Here is a 22,258-nt window from a genome sequence, read left to right as displayed (position 1 = left end):
CGGGACATCCTCCCCATGTGAGCAACATCACCACCAGGGTGCCGCCACGTCGTTGGGTGCATGGTGGGAACACAGCCAACACATCTCCTGATGCCTCAGAAGGGATTGGAGTCCACCTTGCTTTCTGGGAGCTGGGTTGCCTGCAGGGCTAAAAGGGGTAAAAACTTATTTTTGGTTGCTGCTGTCAGTGGACCTGGCTCTGATGCACTCATGTAAGCAAGCAGCATTTTCACATCCGTGCTGTTTGCTTTAACATGTCAAACAGCTGATATTTTTGCAAGGCTTCCCTAGCTCCTCCCTACCTCCCCTTTTCTTCTGTCTCTATAAAATAATACTGCTATAATCCAGTTTGACTCAGCAGGATCCCTTTCACGCTGGCTAATCCCCATATATAGGCATCAGTTCAGGGAGGTGCACCAGAACACTGCAATATTTTCCCTAACATTTTGTTTAACCAGGATGACATTATTCAGACAAATTAATTCCTCCAAGACGTAAACTTGTTCTGACTGAGTGCTGCAGCAGCTTCCCTGGGAGCAACAAACCATGATCTGACATCTTAACAGCTCTCCACACGGTCAGGGGGATTCTTACATAAAAGATCTTCAGCTGTGCATATCTGCAAGGTGCAGCTGCCCCTTTCTGTTGATAGATTTCTTTCCAGTAGGTTTTGGTGAAAAATACCTTTTTTTAAGAAGTGCATGGGATCTAAAGCTCAAGCCATTTTGGAAAATATCCTAGCCTATGAAAACAGAGGGTAGAGGCAACCCTACCCTCTGAAATCCTTGCCAAAGATTTAAAAAATGGGGGTCTACTTATGTCACTCTTCTTCCAATATCCATTGAGTTCATCTTGCATGTCTGAGCTAGCATGTTCCTACATGGGTTTTACAAAGCTCAGATGCATGTGTAGCTCATGTCAGCTGTACATGCCAAATGACAGCACCTGTAGGAAGGGGAGGGGGAAATGTAACCAGCCCTTCACAAGTCTGCCAAAAGAAGGAGGTCCTGGTGTGCTTTGTGGGGAGGAGGTCCCAGCATGGGAAAGTGGTCCTGTGGTGCTGCTTTTACCCCATATAGGGTATGTATGGGCAGGTGAGCTAGCCTATGCCCCTCTGTGACGTGATGTATTTGGGGTGGCATGGCCAGGCTGCTAGAGCTGCATTCAACTCTGGGGTTTTCTGTCCACATTGCCCTCAAGAGTTTTTCCTGGTGTTTGAGTTACCTCTTGTACTCTGTAATGTCTGGGCTCTGGGAGCCAGCTGGGAAATGGCTTTTTCCTCCCTCTGCCCAGAGCATCATTATGTCCATTCAGGTGCCTGCCAGTCCTTCCCCTCGGTGTTTCCCTTAGCTCCTAGATCCATAATCCAGTAGGTCTGTGTGCTGGCCTCAAGCATGCCAAAGTTGCTGAGAGTGCCCTAGAGCAGGAAGAAGAAAATGAGAAATCTGATTAACTTAAAGTAGCTGGGGCTAAGCTATTTGGACACAGTCCTGGGTCCATATCTCACAGCCCTTGCTCTTACTCTGAATTCTTCTGCTGCCTTATGTCTACTTTTTGCTCAGCTTGAGTTGCTTCACTGTGCCTTGGTTTTACCTCCCTGAGAAATGGGTTGATCTTAATTGTTTGTTCATTGAGACTTGCATGGAGTGACTTCAGAGGGCTTAGCTGACTGGATGGCCACAGCTCTGGGGTGCTGGGAGCTTCTCCTAGCTGGATTTCTCTTCTACATCTTACCATGTCTTAGGCTAGCCAGAGCAGCTTGGGGTAAACATGTTCTCTTCTCTGCAGCAGTGTATTATTGACAGAGGCCATCACTAGAGGCTCCTGGTACTCCACTTTAAGTACCTTAATGTAATATCACCACCATTAATTCAAACTGGGTTAAGGTTACAGCAAGTAACTGTAACATCCAAAGACACTGAATTATTAAAAAGGTTTATAAAGTTGCAGCTTACAGAAATGGAGTTACAGATGCATAAAACTACCTTATACTTAGGTTAGTTTCAGAGGTTCCCCTCACTCTGTATCTGCTGTTGCAGATGCTTCCCAGTTTCTTCCCCAGGGATCTTTCACATTTCTTTCTCCTAGTTCTGTTTGTGAAAGGTCTGGCATTGGGAATGCACTTTCTTTTATACTGCAGTTTTGTCTTTTGGGGGATAGTCAGTCTCCAAGTTCTCTCCATGCTTCCAGCCTTAGGATTATCTCTGCCTGGTGATTTTGAGCCCTTTCCTTGTTGCAGAAGTAGGCTTGACCAGTAGCTTTGAAAATGTTGTCACTCAGACATACCTAAATGCAACTATCACCTACACAATAATAACCAGAGTCAGCTTGTTGCTTTCCAGGGGCTTGTCAGAGTGATTAGCATTGGGTTTTTTTTTTCCCTGTAGTAAGGTAAAATACTTTTTACTCCTGTCGAAGCAATTCTTAAATCTTTCTCAAAAACCTTTTATACACTGAAGTTTTTATTTCATATAGACACGTGGAGTAACTACCACACATTATACAAACCCTGAAATGCTGTTAAATCACACAGCTTGTTAATGGCTTCTGCTTAAGACTCCCTGTGTTGGTAACCAGGCAGCCTGGGATAAACAGTCTGTCCCACAACCATGTCTTTGGGACCAGTGCAACAGCCCCTACAAGAGAAAGCATGTGAAAGAGCATGGCTGAAATAGATTTCTAGTGCAGTACTGCAGAACTGTTACAACTGATAGTAATTGATGCTTATCTATAATCTGTTATTAGCAATAAAGAAAAAAAAATAACTGCTGATAAAATTAGGGAATTAGTAAGATGTCAGAGCAGTGGAAAGGAGGGGCATGGACTGATGAACATCCTGGATTCATTTGAGCAAAATTGGTTTAATACACCCAACTGTGAGGCCATCTATCTGTCCAGGAACAAAACTATAACTTTCTGGCACACCAGCTCTATCTACAACTGGAGGCTCATGCTGCAAAGTGCCTTCCTTATGAAGGAGCAGAGCTTTCTGTACAGCCAGCTAAGGAAGCCTTCCAGTGTTGTGGCAAAAAGGGCTGATACTAGCCCTTGCAAAAGACCTACTTGTAAAGAGTGGGGAAGACTAAGTTGAAGAGTGGGTTTATATCAAGTCCAGTGTTGGGGAGAGAGTGGAATCCCTTGTCTAGTCTTCTATCCATTCAGCAAGGACACTAAAAGACTGAAGAACGTGGAGAAAAGAGCCAAAGGTGGGAGAAAAAATACTTTAAAGTGAGTTCAGACAGTTTAGCTTCTCAGAGGTGGTGTGACGTAACGTATAAGGCAATGTACTGGCTAATAAAGAAACTTTTATAGTGGTGAAAGGCAGAACAATGGTGGAAGCAGTAGCCAGACACTTGTACTAGAAACGAGACAGTTTAACAGTATGTCTGGTTACTACTGGAACAAAAGACTAGTAAGCAATAAGTCTGCATCTCTTGATGTCTTCAGACTATGCCTGGACACTGTCATGGAAGTCTTGATTTAGTCAAACCTGTAAAGCACTAAAAATCATAAGTGGATTAGATGCCAGGGATTCTGCACAAAAACAATGCTGTGATAGCGCCAAGGACCTCACGAACTGTGGATTTGGGGTAGAAGGAGTGGTGCCTTGTTTTGTTTTCTTTTTGTCACAGTCCCAAAAGAGAGCAGAGAGCCCAGGCATGGTGGGAAGATGGGAAGCATGCACATCATATGCTGGCAAGATCCCTGTGCCCCGTACATGGCACTAGCTAACACGTTCCTCCTGTTAGACCACTGCTATGGCAGGTCCAGATGTCAGTAACTCCAGCAGATACCACTGAAGAATGATGATTTATGGCCACTGGAGATCTGTCTGCCTTTGTACAAGGAGCACAAGAAAAGCACTTAGAGGTGGTGCTTGGGGTGGTCAGCCATCTAGGTCAGAAGAGGTAAAAGCTGGTGTTTACAAAAATTGGCCTCCTTTCTAGCCATCTTGTGGTTTGTCTTCTCCGTGAGAGACTATGGGCTGCTTTGTTTGTTTTTGTTTTTCCAAGATGCTGAACATACCCCAACTCAAGCTGCAGGCATGGAGCGTCTTTAAGAAAAGGCGGTTTGAATTAACCACCCTAAAATACAGAACACCCCATCCCTGAGGACACTTTGCAGTGTGTGACTGAGCGACTGGTAGTTAAAAGGAGGGTTGTACCCAAAGTGAATTAATTCACACATTAGGCCCTGAAAAGATCAGGTCTACACTCAGCTGTAGTCCTAGGAATGCCAGGCAAACAGTGGAGTTTAAAGTGCATGGAAGCAGGAGAAGTAAATTGGAAAGACAGGTCTTTGGTATCCAGGCAGTATTTTCTCACCAGCAGATCTCAAGGCGCTTTCCAAAGCCTGGTAAGAACAAGGATATGTGGGGTCAGATGAACCCTGGAGTGAGTGCCTGGTTTTCAGTCACGCATTCCAGATCTCAGCTTAAATATTTTTGTGTTGGGTTTCTTTCAGAAAAGTACAGAAAGACCCTGGAGCCAGAAATACTGTATAAAACACGCAGGATAATTAGCAACCTCCTGGAAACATGTGCAACTTTAATAAAATTTAAACTCCAGTTCCTTCCCACAGGTGGAGTCCAGCAGTACTGTAGGCAATATGCACAATTAAGCTATTTTTATGCCTCCTCATCTAAAAATGTGAGTGTTAAAACATATGTGGGTAAAGCAAATGGAAAGGTTAAACTTGCCTGCGTGCCATGCTCATTTGAACTTGCTGCATTAGCTCTGCAGAAAGCCTGGATTGCTGCTGAATAGTGTACTCAAGCAAAGATTTTGCAAAGAGAAATGTCTTCACCTACAAACCTGGCTTCTTAAAAAGCCCTATGACTTTGCAGCTCCAGAAGATATTGACTTTCCCTGCCAACCACAAAGGGGAATAAATGACTCTGGGAGGGCTCAAGTAATTATACAAAGTGCCTGGATCAACTTTTCCATCGGGATCCTGTAGCTACTGGTCTGATGGCTTAATAATGTGCTTCTGAAATGGCTGCTTTCCACTGCTGTTTCTCTCTGGGGCCAGATTTCCGGCAAGACTCCTTAGCTGCCCTTGCAGAACTGGCAGGAGGATGCTCGCTGGACTCACGCTGCATGTGAAGGAGCCAATGTTAACTTTTCCATAGGAAAACTTACAGGTAGGGCAGAGTTGGGCTATGCTGCCCCAGCAGCAAACCCGGAAAAAGAGGATGACTCAAAGTCCTAGATTGCTTCCTTGCTCCCCACCCTTCACTGCCACTCCCTGTCCCTCTGTCCTTCTCCCTCATCTCTTTGGAAGCTGGGGGGAGGGACCACTTTGCACAGTAGGGTAGTATGGTGCCAGCAACAAAATGTGTTTCCTTCATGAGGAGACCACCAGCACTCGTCCATATTGCCTGCATTAGCTGGATCAATCAGGTACACGGGACACGTGTTATTACCAGACTGTCTTGTCCCTTTGCACCTGGGTCTGGTCCATAGTTGGAGCGTGATGAAGAACGGCCCTTCCTTCTGTTGTTACTAGTGGATCCGTTAAATCAGCAGCTATGGAAAGATGCGGGCCATACCAGTTTTACTTCGCGTGAGCTACTTGGCAAAAGGCAAGGGTCAGATTACTTTGGGTGTTCAGATGTTCTTGCTGGGGAAATGGCGATTTCTGGTCTTCAGAAAGGAAAGTTGGAAGTAACTTGTATTAGGATGGAGATGAGCAATTCAGCAGTTACGTTAATGAGAAACAACCACTGGTGCAGGTGATCTCAGACCTTTTAAAATACTGTGTGAAGCACCAAAGCATGGTCTTTTCCACTGTTATGGAAAGAAAATCCCCATAACAAAATGGAACAGTTACAGAACAGAATGATCCTGGAATAATGTTATTTTTTCCTCTATACTCCATAACCACTGTGATTTCAGCCGGAGAGTCCATACACTGAGAGGACGCTATTGACTGGAGAATGAACATGTTATATAATATCATTATACATTCAGTGTGTTTATATAAATGCACATTTCTTATGTAACTGTGTCACTAGGAAAACAGTGAGGTTGGACAAGTTGGTTTCTCCTTCCGTTGCTGTTCTGCTTTGCTTGTTGATTCTTGAGTGCTGTCACAAGACTGTGGAGTTTGTGTTACTGCTGTGTGTGACCAAGTGAATCTCTTCTCTTCAAAAGCTCCATTCACATCTGGGTTTTGCTGTTTTTTCTCAACTGTTGTTTCTTTTTTAAAATGTAATATTTGGCTGGAAGCCTTTGGTGTTACTTTCACAAACTCAGGAGTAATCTGGTTAGTATATATTAGGAACTGACAGTTAGTTGACTAGCACAGTGTTCAGTGGCTGTGCTTTTCAACTTTAAATAGCATCCAGGGCAGCCTCCTCAAGTGATGTAAAAGACCTGGTAAAGAAATGCCAACTGTCAGCTTGATTTTCAGTCTGCTCTGCTCTGACATAAACCTTCCCGACAGCTCAGACCAGTGTCCTTCATATTCCAAATTAATCCAAAATTTCTTGTGGTGATGAAAGGGAAAGAAATTACTTTAGAGTGCAGGTTTCCTGCTCTGAACATCCTTGACTAACCCTGCTGACACCAGAGAATTACCACCTACTCAGACATGCTCTTGATGGCAACTCTGAGCCCAAGCTGTTTTTATTTGCATTCCGATGGTTTTGCCATCCAATATCTCTGTATCCAAGTCTCCACGTTGTCTGTCCAAAATAAGAAAACTCCTTTTTTTTTTTTTTTTTCCCCCCCCACAAGGAGCCTAATTTTTCTAGTTTGAGAGCAAAAGAACAGTGCCAAGAGGTTCGATCAACTAGGTAGGCAGTTGTGTTGCAAGGAATCTTCTGCCCAACAGTGCCTTGAATAGAAGAGTAGCCCAAAGCTATTGTTCACACATTCCAGGAAGGTTCTGATCTATAGTGCGGGTATCAGTTTGTAAGGTTAGAAGGAATAATGTATCATCCTTTTTCTCCCAACTGTACATCTTGCTAAGTTCTAGCAGAAGCACCCTCGGAGATGCGCTGGAGGTGCAGAGCGGCTGATGTAAATCATCTTGTCTATCTCTGTCTTTCTGTGAATGAGATCATCTCATAGTGCAGGAAGGAAGGCGATGGATGGGTTCTCAGGGTGGAACATCAGTCTCCAGCTTGAAAGCAGGTAGATTTTCACTTTTCTCACATCTCACTTGACTTCTTTGGGAAGTTCTCTTATCTGTGCCATGCCTTGTCTGGATTCTTCTAACATAGCTGTCTCCATTGTCCCTTTTTGTATCCCCTTCTTCTTTGTCACTCTTATCTCTGCAGGTGGCTCAAACTTGCTTCTCCAGACCAGGAGCTGAAGCAAACAGCCAGGTCATCTGAATGAAAAGAATAGGGATGTCAGTGCATCTAAATATAATCCCAGTACCTGCTAGGTGATATATTTGGCCCTGGACTTACTCAGCAGCCTGCATTTATTTCCAATTAGAGTCTGACTCTAGACAGAATAATGGGTGTCGCTCCAGGGGATAACTAGTTCAAGCCTCTGAAGAAATGCTGCCCCCCGCCCCACCCCCCCCCAAAAAAAAAAAAAATTCCTGGTCTTCTTGTAGAGGGCAAAGAGTATAGAAACACAGTTCTTGCCTTACGTTGACTCACTAAATTCTGCTTTCTGTTATTCTTGTCAATGGCCAGTGCTGGTTGCCTGTGGTCCCTGCCCAGTGTTCTTCCAAAGTCTTTAAAATATGCATATCACTCAGGAGCATTTCTTCAGGAAATAAGAAGCCACCTTTTCCCCTCCCTTTGGAGGGACCTCAGAGCACCCACAAAGTTTTCAGCTGTCATATTCCAGGCACAGATAAATCTCCATTCCCCTAAAGGCTCCAATACATTCTCATCACATCAGGGACTTAAATGCATTTGGCAACTCTTCAAGAAACACATCAGGGATTTGGGGGGATCATATTCTTACTGTCAGTTTGGGTAGCAGCAGCATCCAAGTGCTGTGAGTTTTGGGGTTTTCTTTCCAAGCTTTATACTGGATTACGTTATCTATTAAAAGCAGCTATTTTTATGCTGAACTGTTGCCATGACCTGTATTTCACACCTTGCACGTATACGCTGAAAAATTATTATCTGGCACTCAAAAAGTGTTTTGGTGAAAGCTCTGTGAAATTCTGTGCAAAATCTTATTACCTTCTTGCTTGTTTTTTTGGTTTGGTTCAGTTTGGGGAGTTGTTTATTTCTTGGTAGTTCTAGGTGCCAACTTTGGTGTTCGTAAAAGAGACATGACTTCTGTCAGAGCATCACAGGCCTCCCAATAGTTTACTAAAACCACTCCACAGATAATGTGAAGCACAGAGGTGGAAAATAATGAAATGAAACTCTGAGTCACTGGTGAACCCAAGGACAGAAGCCAAGCACCTTTAGTTTCCAGTGCTCTGCCCCTGCCACTAGAAAACACAACTTTCTCTTGTGACTTTTAAGACAGATTCAGGAGAAGCTTTGCATTCTCTTTGCTTGAGCAATTTAGGTGGAAGGGGGAGCTGTTAAACTGATATTCAGCTGAAATATTTAACCTTTGGTAGCTATTAGAAGCAACTTAGAGATGCCGTTATCTGTGACTTGAAATAACCAGGGGAAAATGGGTTGTGTGCCTTGTCTTGTGGCTTAGAGAGATGAGTTTTTTTATTCTCAAGGAGTGAAGAGGAAGGATTCTGCCTTTTTTTTGTACAAAGTTTAGAAGTACCTAGACTCTCAACTAGTAGCCGTGTCTTTTCCCTTGGTTTGTCCAGGAAATCTCTCTTGGAGAGTGCAGGAAGCATAAAATGCCAGCATTAAACAGGTTGTAGCTAAAAGGCTGGTGGTGTTCAATCTGTAACCAAAAAGAAAAGCTCAGCTTTGCTGGATACTAGTTTACTGACAGAGTTTCAAATTAAAATTTTATTTCCATGTTAATCAACAAGATTCCATTTTCTTGATGGTTTTTATGTCACAAATTCTTGCACTGCTCAGATAGTCCTTCAGGAAAAACATGGCAGGCAAGAATTCATTTCTAATGTAAAAATACCAAGAAAGAGGAGGGCGAGGGGAACTATAAATAACCACTGAGATGTCACAGAGTCAGTCATTTTTTCCTCCATAACTCAGCTTTAGCAGTTAAGGTCAAGATAACATTTCCATGTCAGTGGTCAGTTACATCAAAATTCTAAAACAGGAAGATTGAATGGAATTTTGGATATTTTTTTTTTCTTGTATTCTGCCCAGATTTGACCAATTTATAGTCTCTTTGGTCTGCCAGCTATGAGTTCCAGTGTTATTTTGGTTAAGCTCTTTGCCAGAGTGGCAAGCTTGGATTGGAGCATCAGGTTTATTAAAGGCTATGAAATTAAATTCTCTACCAAAAGAAAAGGAAAAAAAGCCCACTTCTTGCCGATAGTCACTTCTTTGTATTTCCTTTGATGCAGTTCAGTTTGACTTGAATTTTAGCCTAACAATTTGCTACACAATTTTGTTTTGTTTTCACAAAGTTCTAATCAGTTTAAACTGCAAGCGGTTTGAAAAGCCTAACAGCTTCCTCAGCGTTGCTAATTAAGCTTGAAATCTCTGTTGTCCACAATTGTATCTAAACAAGGAGCAGAGTCTATCTGCTCACTGCTTGCCACATCTCCCAGCTGCATGTAATTCTGCTGCCTGCGCAGAAAGTAATCGCAACAGGACGGATCCCTCAGTCTTTATTTAGACAAAACTCCCAGGGTGGCATACAAGGTCAGGCACATCATGTTTTGAGCAAAGAGGTGGATTTGATGGTGAGAACATGTAAGGCAAGCAGTGCTACGTCTATAGTGCAAAGACTGGAAGTGCTTGGGCATAGGGAACAGCTTTGCTTTAATCCCCCAGAGCACTTTGTACTGCAGAGCCCCGAGTTATGATTATGGTTTGTAGGCGCTGTCACCTGACATGCGGGTGTTAATAATAGGTAAAAGCTCAGGCTATCAAAACCTGCGATGTATTCCCCCTGTCTCTCTGGAGCAAAGCTAATAGAATATCATAGTTTTTAAGCTACCGAGGTTCACTCCAGTGGAAAAAAGAGTCTTAACAAATCCTTGAACCCATCTTTCTGCAGTCGGCAAAGCCAGCAGATGATTTATCTCTAGGTAGCGACCCCAGTGTTATGAAGCAATACTAATCTTCCGAGGCATGGCTGCTGTTGTGTGACAGGGTCCAGGGATTTCAGCAGTAGCTCTGTGCCAGTTTGTCTGAGCGGCAGAAGCCTTGAACAAACTGTTTACCTCTGGCATTCTGGGAGGGATTTTGAGGGATTTCCTTCAAATTAGAAATCTTTGAAAATCAGCATCTTGCGCCAGGCGTTGTATTATGCAACGGTTTGGAACGAGGGCCAAAGGTCTGGTCGTGAGCTCAGGATCTCCTTGGATTGAAGAAATCAGAGATGGAAACTGTCTTATCAGATCATCCCTCTGTGCCAAGGCGGGCTTGTCTCCTGTGCTCTGGTGGTGCTGCTGGTGCTTTACAAATGCTCATCTCTCCAGCACTCCAGAAGCCTGCCCTAGCCTAGTGGTTGGATGTTTTCTGGACCAGATGCAGTCCTGGTATAGTGTGACTGACTTCACGTGGTTACACTGGGGTTCATACCTGGTGTTTGGTGTGGTCGGCAGTGCTAACAGCAAGCATGAGCTGTGCTTGCCAACATGTACAATGCACTGTCTCAATTTTGTGGGGACTATGCAGCTCCTCTTTTCTGCTGGCAGTAGAAAAGATGTGAGAAGGTTTGGAAATGCAGCTTTACTAGAATGAAAAATACTGAAGGAACAGGAGCTGATTACCAAGATATTTAACAACGTCCTTTTACATAGTAGTTGCTAAGGATGCTTTCAGTTGCTTGGCTTACTTGGCATGTAGTATTGCATGCGACTATAATTATTGTTGTTGAAAAAATTTCATAAGCATAGACCCTTTTATTCTCCATGCTTTTTAAAAGTCAACTGTAAGTTAGAAGCATTTCCCCAGTATTAAAATACTTTACTCTTGCAAATTGCTGTAGCCACATTGCAGTACTCTGAGTAGCAGCTCAGGTGCTGTTCCCCAGTACTGCGCCTCCCGAAGTCAGACCTGGTTGACTTTTGAGGTGTGTGCAATTGTTATAGATTAAAAAAATCGAGTTTTTGCTGTTAAAAATACCTTGTTTCCATCAAGTAACCATTTGGGCACACAAACTACTTCACAAGTATTTATCAAGCCTAACAGCATCCAGTTTCTCACTGGAATATGCAATGTCGACAGCCATTTTATTTACAGGCCAACTGAGGCATAGAGCATGGGAGTGCTTGGCCTCTGACAGTTACTTGGTTGAAAAGCCAGAAGTAAAATCCAGGCATTTTATCTTCCAGCCCACCAGTTTAGAGAACGAGTCCCTCATTTGTTACATTCTTAAGCACTGCTGTTTTAAAGTGACAAAGATCTCTGTGTTGTCAGAGCAAGGAGTGTGCAGAAGATGAGTAGCTTTGAGTGCCAGAAAGTAGTTAAGTCATTTCCAACATCAGGCTTCTTGTGGATTTTTAGCTGGAAGGAGTCAGTGTGATTGTGGTTGGACACTGAGCCCAATGCAGAGCAGATCATTTAACCCTGATGCTCCTTCATCACTCTCAACTTGGTGGTACTAGAGACAGACGTGGGTCTTACCTAAACTGGTGCTGAGGAACAGAGAAGTCACCCTGTGCCTGCCTGTGCTGTTCCAAACGTTAATTACATTCACGATTAAAAATATATGCCATTCTCCAGGTAGTATGGCCAGCTCATGTGCCTGCTGGATCCAGCAGCTTTCTCTAGGTTTCCTCTCCAGCCTTTGGTATGCTCAGACAATGGCAAAGCCATCCCTTAGCCTTCACTTGATAAGACAGCTGTCTTAAGAATGAGAAAATGGAGCTCCTTCCTTCTCTCACTGTAGAATGTATTTTGACATCTGCATATCGTTTGTAAAGCGTTTCTCAAGCCCTGTTCCATTTTCATCACGGCCTTTATGTTACTGCACATTTGTGGACTCAATTGCATGTCATTGTCGTCTTTGCTACTAACATAAGCCATAAAATATATCTAGTCTTTCTCTAATAGTTACAGGGCAAGGGACAGGGACTCCTTCCCCCTGTATGCTGAGAGGACTTTCTGCCAGATTCACCTCCAGCTGCTCTGAGTCCAAAAATACAAAGCTGAATTTGGTTTTCCTGACAAGAAAAGCAAATTCCAGCAGAGGGGAAGCATGCCAGCCATGGTATTGCTACTGTGCTGGGAAAGCCACTAAAAACTGAGCCGAATGGTAGAACTATTTGAAAGCCACTGAATACAGCAATCTCCAGGGCCTGAGTCTATGCTATGCAGCTGGTAGCTGTATTCCCAGCTCAGACCCACATCATGCTGGTAATGTTACAGGGTTGCCAGTGTAATTTATTCCAGTATCTTCCCTCTCCTCTCCCAGCAAAACAAGCTATACCAGCTAAAGAGCACCCTCACTATTTACCACTGTGTCTGAATTAGGGGGTTTTGCAAGGATATTTTAGGCTGTCAGGGGTCACATCTCTTGCCCCAACATACAGATGCAGCTATGGCAGTGTGGCCCGAACATCAGAGAATCGGCCAAGATGCTTCCGCAGGGCTCTCCCTTGCTGGACTTATCCCTCTGAGAGCAGCAGGAAGGGAAGGAGAGTGTCACCCACTGCTAATAATGTGGCCAGCTGGTCAAGCTAAGTGAGAAAGATTAACTCCCACATACCCAAATTCTCTCCTCAAATATCGAGGAAGGAATTTCATGCTGGCCATTAGTGAATTAAATGTTGTGTTTGCCAAGATTTACCCATCTGTGGAGATAGCAATTGGGGATGGCTGGGGATTTTGGGGGTGGAAATCAGGTCTTGGATTTTCCTTTTCTAGAAATAATGCCAAAAATAAGGTTTCAAAAGTGTTGAAATTACATCTTGACACTTAACCCCTCTACCAATGTCTGCTTTATATTTAATTTATAATCCAACTATGTATTTGCAGACCTAAAACCTAAATGAAACCATTTGAAATTATTTGAAGTGCAGTGTTTCAATTGACCTGATCTAATTTGGGGTTTATAAATTCACCAGACTTCTTGAGATTAGAGTGTTCTGTCTTCACTTAAGTATGGAAACATTTTCAAGCCTCAAAAATTATCCCACAATGGGGAGAATGTCTCCTGTTCTGCTCTCCTCACAGTCTGAGGAAATGAAGGATGGAGTCACAAGATTAAAGCAATTCACTTACCACACTTTACTAAGTTACAGTTCAACTACAGTAGTTGACCATATGCCTGTTTTTAGCACAACAGTCACTTTTGATTCCCGCGGCCAATACCATCTCCTCTGTGCAGTCACTCCAAAAAATGTGTTTCTTCTGCCATGCTCGCAGAAAGTGAGTTCATGTCCCTGTGCATGAGTTGCAAATGTAATTTATTCCAGCAACTTCCCTCCCCTCTCCCAGCAAAATAAGCTATACCATGCTCACGTCCCCGTGTGTGAGCTCTCGGTCTGCTGTTGAGAGCGCAGGAGAGATTATTTATGTTCATTAGAACTCTGGATGAATTGCCGATACAGAAGAAGCAATGACTAATCTCTGTGTGGTTTTTCTTCTGTATTCATTGCTAGGTCATTGTGGGAGGGTCCTTGTGCTGCACTATGTTGTGAGTTACTGCTGTCACCCAAAACTTGATTATGAGAGGTTATAATCTACAGCATTAGGGAAGCAAGATGAGCTGCAGCCCACAGGCTGTCACTGCAGTTCTGCACCCCGAAGCTATTTGCCAGCTGTCCATATGGGATGTGATGTTTTCAGAAGGGGATTCAAACACTTCCCACTTCCAGTTTTCAATGGCTCTTGCACCCCAGAAGTCTTTTCCAGCAGTTTGGATTTTCGCTTTGTGTCCCATGTTTAAACCTAACATCTGCAGAGCAACTCCCTGTGGCTTTCTGTGGTTTCTGAAGGGCCAAGTATTGCTATAGGGAGGCCCTCCAACAACTCCCCCCACCACTTGCTGTCAGATACTTGTTCCCAAGCAGCTTGTTCCCACTTTGTTGCTGATTGTGCTGTATACGTTTAAGTCTCTTAGTTTTTACTTGCAAGCTGATGCTTGATGTCCTGGTTATTTCAGTTCTTTGCTTATGTTTTAGTGTGTCTTTGCTTGGAGTTATTTTTCTTACTGGTATATTAGGGTGCATTATTCTCCCCAGGTGAGATTCTTTTCTTTTGCCATGAATAAGCAGTTCTGCCCTCAAGAGATGTGGACCCAGAATCAGCCTTTAACATTGGGCCAACCTTCCATTTAGAAATGGATGGTTCCTTCCCCATCCTTTTCAAACCCAAAAAGTAGTTGGATTTGGAGACCTAAGTGTCTCTAAAAAAGAAGGGCACCCTCTGCCTCTTAGCCAAAAATGTGGGAAAAGATGATAAACTTTCCCCTCAGCCCATGCTGGATTTGTGGTCCATATTTTTATGACATGAATTTGATTACAGCCCTTAGGTCTGATGTTTCCTAGCTGGTTCTTATCTTTCTTCTCTGTGCCTTGCTTTGGCCCTCTGTGTAGCTCATCAGATGCATTTAACTCTACCTGTTGATTACAGAGAGAGCTCGCAATGGCAGCTTGGGAGAAAAGAAGAAAAATAGGGCTGTTCGGTTTTTTCTTCATCTCGTTTGACTTTCTGAAGGTCTGAAAGCTCCAGCAGGTGCTAGGAGAGTTAGCTAAACTGTGAAAGAGCAAAATCAAGAAGGCAAACTTCTAATCCTACAGGGATGCTATTCCCATAATGTGCAGAAATACCTTTATGCAGGTTGTTAGCTGCTGGGGCAGCACTTAGGCATGTGGGATAACCTGATTAGAGAATCAAAGAAAACCCTGTTAGCTCCACAGGCCAAATCCTGCCTTACGGCAACCTGATGTCAAATGGGTGTGAATGAAGGAAGCTTCCCCTTTGGCATCTTCTGGTAACACCTTGAAGAGAAGGGTCTGAGCCAAGGTTCTAGCAAGGAAAGAGGCTTAAGCAAATACACTCCCAGACAGGGAGTGAGCTGGAGTCTGAAACTAATGACTTTGTTTTTCCTCACTGGTACAGACTTGGAAGCATGAAAAGAATAAATTTCTCGGGTCTGATTTTCAGGTTGTATAGAAGGTTTAATCACGAGTTGGTTAATTTAAAATGCTTGTCTTAGCTGCGAGAATGTCAAACAGTGTGACTGAGCTGAGATTTGGGAGCAGAAGACGTGTTTTCTGAAGGTATAATCCAGAAGCATGATTACCTGCTGTCCTGGTCACTGCAAAACTCCCACCAAAGTCAGTGCTAATGCGAGATGTCAGACAAGATGATTGTAGTGATCCCTTGCGGTCTTAAACTCTGTGTCTGAAACACGCGAGTAGGGGTTGTATCAGATCCATAGTGAGAGCGTTTCCAGGTCACGCTGTTTGGTGTTAAATCCCTTTGCAGGGTGGATTGCAGCTGCAGGTTTCTGCTCTGTTCACAGTACCAGGTAGGCTGTGCTCAGTGTTGCTGTCTGGAGCGCTGTTATATAGGCTGCGGTAGCAGACCAAGGGAACTGCTTAGCAGATCAGCCCCCAATGTGTAGGTAAGCTATGAAACTCCTGCCCATGTTGTGGGTGCTCAAGTTTTATCAGAATTCAAAAAGTGATTAGGGAAGTTCATGGGAGAAACATCCACTTGAGGCTAAGTATGGAGAAGCCAAGCTCTGGCTCACGAAGTCCCTAAGCCAGAAATCACTGGAAGCTGGAAGCATAGCCTAAGGAATTGCTGTGTTTTGCTTGCCCTGTTCTCATACTTTGGCCTCTGTTGTTGGCAACTGTTGGAAATGAAGCAAGCAGTGACCTGGTGAGGCAAATGCTCCATACCTGCGCATATTCAGAAGGCATCATAGTAAATGCCTTGTGAGTGGCACAATCTTCCATCAGTATCTGCAGGTGAGCTGCATGCCTTCCTTGGCAATATAGAGAATAGCATGAATACGGACTGAGATGATGCGATCTGCTTATGCAAAGCAAAATGGTAAATTTGCCAGGTTATTTCTCCCAAGGAGAAAATTGTTGACCTTGCTTTTTCTGGCATACCAGCTACTGTTACAATGATGATGATGGTGACAACAACCAGACAGAAAGGCCAGCAATAATTCTTTCCTGCCCATTATTACAAGGCATAAAGCAAAACCCAGTCTGAAACCAACACTAATCTGGCTGTGCTCTCTTTAAAAATGTGTGAGGCAGTTCTCATATGGGTTGAAATTCAGGACTGTTCATATCGACCTTTCCAAAAGCAATCGTTTTGATCTCCTGATACGAACCTGTGTATTTCTATGTTTGTATCTTACCAGTGATTTGCAGCCCAGAGATAACGTCTGATAGCAAATATGTAGAAGTGTAGAAGTAACCTCTCTGAGCTCCTGGGTGATTCATCTCCTGACAGTACATTTTGGCTGCACATGTAAGGACTGGATCTTGCCCCTGAGACTATTGGCTCAAAGAAGCAATAACAATGCGGTCAGTCAGAGCACTACTTTCCCTGGGAATTTTGTTGCATGAGGAGGCAGAAGAACTTTAGCCTTCCTGTGTTTGTCAACATGATCTGCCTTCCAGCAGCTATATTTCTGTCCCATTAGATTTTTTCCTTTCCTTTTTTTCCCCCTCCTTATTTCTGTCTATCTTAATCATAATCAATATTGTAATCATAGACTTTCTACCTCATCCAAGATTCAAACACTGGTTGATAATGTTATTTGATAACTCCAGATGCACCAAGTAAGAGTAATAGGTGAGGTTTGCTTTCCGAAAGTCCAGTGAAATGACTCAAATCATTGCCACAGATTTATTGTTTGCATCTATGTGGGTTGCACCCTCCTTTCATGGCATGTATCTTTAAGGTGCTTGGTTTGAAAGAGTAAGTTGCACAGTTGATGTCAGAAGGGCTGGTGTGGCTCACAGACAACCATCTGAAGCATAATTATCTTGGTGTTTCTATAATTAACTGCAAGGGTGACTGAGGATTGAAATGAGATGAATCATTCAATGGACCCCACTTGAAAGGTGGGGGTTTTTTTTGGCTCCAGTGCTTCAAGAGCAGGCCAGTATGTAAAAGCTGTGCAGTAAGGATCATGGCCTTAGGGCTGGCATTTCACAGTCATTACCTCAAACACCTTGGGCCAGAGATAAATGAACAGTTTAAGTCATCCTGAACTCCTGTCCTTGCAATGCTTTCATCGCAGACACTGCTTTGTTCTCTCCCCAGACTCAACAGTAGTCTCCATGGTGGGAGAGGAAGATCAAGATTTTCTTACAAGGCAGATAAAGATTCTTCATGGGAGCTGTATTGGCAGAGCAGTTAGGGGGTCTCTGTGCAGCCCCAGGAGTCTGCGCTTCAGCTTTGCACTGCAGGCTGTGGAGGTTGTCTCTAATCAACTCAGCTGCAAAAGGTCATTCAGGCTGGGCAGTCCTCAGGCGAAAACCCAGGCGTGCAAGCTGCATAACTCCTTCACGTGCTCTTGGCTACAGAAGCTGTAATGTTTCAGATGCACCCACCTGATGGGCCATCTCTGATGGTTTATCAGAGCTGCTGAGAGAAGGCTCTGATTTGTGTTCTCACACTATACTAAAGGCTTGACCTAGGCCCTGTGCTGTTATCATACTCTTTGTTGCCTGTACTGCACTTATCTAGAAGAAATGAAAAGAAAGTACCTAAAGCTTCCAAGTAGACCAGCAGCAGCCTCCAACCCAGCTGGCCTTTGTAAATGTGCTGCTGAGATGGTGCTTCTATCTGTTGTGTATGTTTTGTTTGCAGAACACACTGGAGCAATGCAGTGTCTGTGCAAAGCCCATCATGGAAAGGATCCTCCGAGCCACCGGGAAGGCCTACCATCCCCACTGTTTCACTTGTGTGATGTGCCATCGCAGCCTGGATGGGATCCCCTTCACCGTGGATGCTGGTGGGAACATCCACTGCATCGAGGATTTCCATAAGTACGGCCTAAGCTGTTGTCAGTGGCTTTGCTTATTGTCTTTCTCTTTTGTCCCTAAAAATTCTCCTTTTTTAGTCTGAGTATCCAAAAAGATCTGAACCCTCTGCCGCTTCCTCCCAAGGCTCTTAAATAGTAGGCAGAGCTTTGCTCCAAGCAGGCACACTGTGGCATACAAGATTAATTGGTTAGGAGCCGATGCTGCTTCATCTCTGTTTTGCTTAGATCTGAATTTATGGATATCCTCTGTGTTCTTCCATTTTAAATGCTCTGCATTCCCCCTGCCTTCCCTTGCACTCAGCATGTGCGTGTTTCTCCTCGCTGCCTGTACCTGCACTTCCACATCAGTGTCTCCCCGCTTCTTCCACCGAGCAATTAAGAGAGGTCCCGTACCGTTGCACTCTGCAGGTGTTTGCTTACCGGCTAGAGGGATCTAGCTGGCCACAGGATGCTCACAGCTCCTTTTGTTTCTAGTTGCTAATTAGCTTTTTAAAGCTGCTAAAAATACAGCCCTGGTAATAATTTATAGTGAAACTGCTATTTAAAGTATGTTGAAAGGTATAGTTGCAAGTAGTTTCTGTCACTGCCACACTACCACCCCCATCATCACAACTAATCTAGGGAAGACAGGTAGATATAATCAGAGCACAAATGTTTCCCCTGTATGGAAAAGAGAGACACATTACACCCCTCAATTAAAAGAGGAAATCAATACTGACAAATGTGAGTTTACATCTCAACCATTTATCTCTTAATTTCTAAGGGGGTAGACTTAATTAGAGCCTTGTGACATCAGTGTGTAGGCCTGAAAGCTCAAAGAAGCAGGCTGACTTGACAGAAAGGGAAGCAGCCACTATCAACTGGCACGTTAAAATCCAACATGACGATGTTCCCTGTAGCTCAGATAGGCTGGGTTAATTGGCAGCTGCTGTGTTGCCTTGCTTTTCTGTGCCAGCAGTTGTGTGTAAGGTAAAATTTGGTCCTAAGCACAGGCCCAACAGGAGGCTTACACACCACTCAGGCTCCTGAAGGGTTTCCCTAACACCCACTTGCGATTTGGAAACTGCTCCTTCCCCAAGCCCCACAGGCCAAGGGCTCACATGCCTTCAGGAGAAAGGTTGGGAGCAAGAGCTGATGTCCCACGTTGAAGCCTTTTGGCAGTGACTGGATGTAGACCTCAGGTCTCTGAGAGCGGGAAGTGGGAGGCTGTCAATCCAAGGAAAGGACACACAATCGTTGAGTGAAAGATTGAGGGGAAGATGACGGGAATAGCACGAGACCTAATGTGACACTCAGAAATCTTTGGCCAGCCATGCGTTTAGCAGCACTTTGGCCAGCCCAGTTTTATTTGATTAGGGATGACATGTCCTCCTGGTCTGGAGGTCAAGTGCTCTTGTACATTCTCTTGATAACAAAACTGTACCTGATGCTCACACTGTCAGTTAGGTACCCCCTGAGCTTAGGCCCTGCAGTAGCACATCCACATCCCCTGAAATCTGCAGGAGTCATCTCTGGGTCCTTGGAGTTAATATTTGGCTCATAATGAATTACCCACAGTGGCCTGGACAGAGAAATGTTGAAGTATTTTTAAGCACCACATTTGAGCTAAATGGCACAAGGAAGCGCCTGCATGAAGCAGCATATAATTAACTCCGATTACAGCTCCGGTCATATCATGATCCATTTAAGTTATTTTTCAGAGCGCTCGCTATAGCCACTGTTTAATTCATTTTTTCGTTAGATCGCAGCTACACTGGCATCTTTCATCTGCTGCCAGTGAAATTAATATTTTTCTTTATTCCTAGTACAGATTGATTTTTTTTTTTTTTTTATTTCTTTTCTAAGCTAGTTAATTCTGAGGTGGTTCATGTGACAGACTGGGTGGCAGAGTCAATCTTTCCTAGGCATTTCAGAAGAAAAGGGCTTTGATCTCCTCGTGTTCTGATGTTTGCCATAAGCATTGCCCTCTGTCGTGGACATAGCCCACGCTCCATAGCTCGTGACCCCGACTCTCATTACATGGCAGCAGATTCTGTAGGTATAAGTTTCTGGGTTTTGTGAGCAGAATTTGCAGCCAGGGAATTGGCACCCGTAGGTTTTGAACCAAAACAGCAAATAATGCTTTACCACAGGCTAAATGTTCTCAAGCATACCCACCTGCCTAGGAGCAGAGATGGCCACTTCTTATGGGCAATTGGGGGAGCAAAACCAGGGCTAACACAGAACATATGTAAATTAGACAGAAGGGCATACAGTGGCCCATATAAGGAGAAAAAGAAAGGTCTGTGTTCCTGTTGATCCCTGAGCTGACCCTGATTCAGGTCAGTCCCTTCACACAGTGAGTGATTGTCACTACACACTTCTGACTCAGGCTGACTGTGGAAGAGAGCATTGGTGTCTCTGCACCCAGATGTGTTCTCTTTTAAGCCTGGGCAACCCACTGATGGATAACTGAGAGCTGGTTAGCTAGAAAATGCAGCTGGTCAGAATTGCCCTGATGCTTCATGTTTGAGAGTGAGCACAGCCAGGAGTGTACTCCTGTGTGCATAAGTGGGTAAGATGGCTCAGAAGTTTAAAATGGATGGGATAAACCTCAACAAATTAGTGTAGTGTAAGGCAAATCTTTTTACCATGTCTATTAAGAGTTTTTACCTATTTGTTCCAATCTCCAAATTTTAATATTTTGATACTTTTTTAAAGAGATGCTCTTGAAGCAGATCCTGGTCATCTTTCTAACCTTAAGATTTGCATGGACTTTCTTAGAGTTAGGCTGGGGGTTGAGCCTGAGGGTTGTGGCAGTGCATAGGTGTCACGATCATGGGTCATTCAACAGGCACTTTAGTTGTTAAATAGGGCAAGCAGATTATGCTTTGCTGCTTGTCAGATATTCTTGAAGTCCTCTCCTAATAGTCTGCAAAATGCTCTTTAATAGCCTGCAAGCCTCAAATTGCATTGTAAGACTAAAGTGCTCCTTTCTGTCTTCTTTCCAAGGAAGCAGCTGTGCAAAGCTACAAACTGTGACATGTGTACGTATGTGTGTGCGTGTTTGTACAAATGCTCACGTTTCTGGCTTGCTGGTGCAGTTAACAAAAACTTTTGCTCCAAGTTTGAGGATGACTGGGACCGTCTCTTCTTTCTTCAGGAAATTTGCACCGAGATGTTCAGTGTGTAAGGAGCCCATCATGCCGGCCCCAGGACAAGAGGAGACTGTACGCATTGTTGCCTTGGATCGTGATTTCCATGTCCAGTGCTACCGATGTGAGGTTAGTATTTTAATCACGTGAAGGACAGAAAGCAAAGGTTGGCTTAATTTCATCACCACCTCATGTTATCCACATGACAGGCATACCCTATTGTAACACTGGCTCTACAATCAAATTACTTCATTGACTTCAGCATGCAAGGAATTTTTCCTCATTTATATCAGCGCAAATGAGAAGAAAATCAGGTCCCTTGTTTATAACAAGTTCATTAGGAGAGCAAGAGAATGTGACTCAGGTAATTAGGGCTTAATATTTGAGAACTTCATAAATTATAGCTTGGACACAAATGTTGGTCATGTTTATGTTCTTAAAATGAAAGCTAATGCATGTTAGAATTTGAGCAAGATTGTACAGGAAACTCAACATATGGCTCTGGGTTGAAGAATTTTAATGGACACATAAACATGATTGTTCTTGTTTTGTGCAATGCTTTTTGTGCTACTTTCCTGTTCAGTTTCATTACGCACTTCATATAATTTTGATGGTAAGAGTCTGAAGACAGAGAAGAAAAATCACCTTAAAGCAATTAACATGTGGGAACAGCTGTGTTAGGGAACCTTCAAGAATTCTTCAGTGCAAGTGTTACTTGTTGGATAATACATCAGCCAGATGGCAGGGTAAGAAAATAAGACCAAATGTATTTCTTATCGCAGTTGCAGGTTTTAATAACTTTAATCAGAAAGAAGGATGGACTAAGACTTAAAGGTCTAGGCTGAAGCTTGAGGCATCTGGTTGACTTCTCGATCTGACCTTGGCTTCCAGGGTACACATCAGCCCATTACTTAGGCCCAGTTTTTTAAAGACGCTGGGGCATTCCTACACTACATTTTGTAGAGCCTAATTCGTCATACAGCACGTCCCCATGCTGGCTGCTGAGATACCTAGGCTTCACACACATGAATGTCAGAAGTAGATGCAGTTGAGAACACAGGACACAGACACTCACTTGGCCTTGATCTCCTTGTGCCTCAGCTATCTCAAAAGGAACAACAATGA

The 22,258-nt window shown here is 43.7% G+C and overlaps 1 protein-coding gene across 13 annotated transcripts in view; it reads left to right on the top strand.

Moving 5' to 3' along the window:
* LPP (LIM domain containing preferred translocation partner in lipoma) overlaps positions 1-22,258 on the top strand; it is a 353,246-nt gene that overhangs the window by 315,041 nt on the left and 15,947 nt on the right. For all 13 annotated transcript variants that reach the window (XM_052803756.1, XM_052803757.1, XM_052803760.1 and 10 more), the window contains 2 exons: positions 17,825-18,003; positions 21,142-21,262. In XM_052803756.1, the coding sequence (XP_052659716.1) occupies positions 17,825-18,003; positions 21,142-21,262 (300 nt within the window). The remainder of the gene's footprint in view (positions 1-17,824; positions 18,004-21,141; positions 21,263-22,258) is intronic.

This window comes from Harpia harpyja, chromosome 12, assembly GCF_026419915.1.
Source record: "Harpia harpyja isolate bHarHar1 chromosome 12, bHarHar1 primary haplotype, whole genome shotgun sequence".
Classification (NCBI taxonomy): Eukaryota; Metazoa; Chordata; class Aves; order Accipitriformes; family Accipitridae; genus Harpia; species Harpia harpyja.
This window is presented reverse-complemented; position numbering and strand designations above follow the sequence as displayed.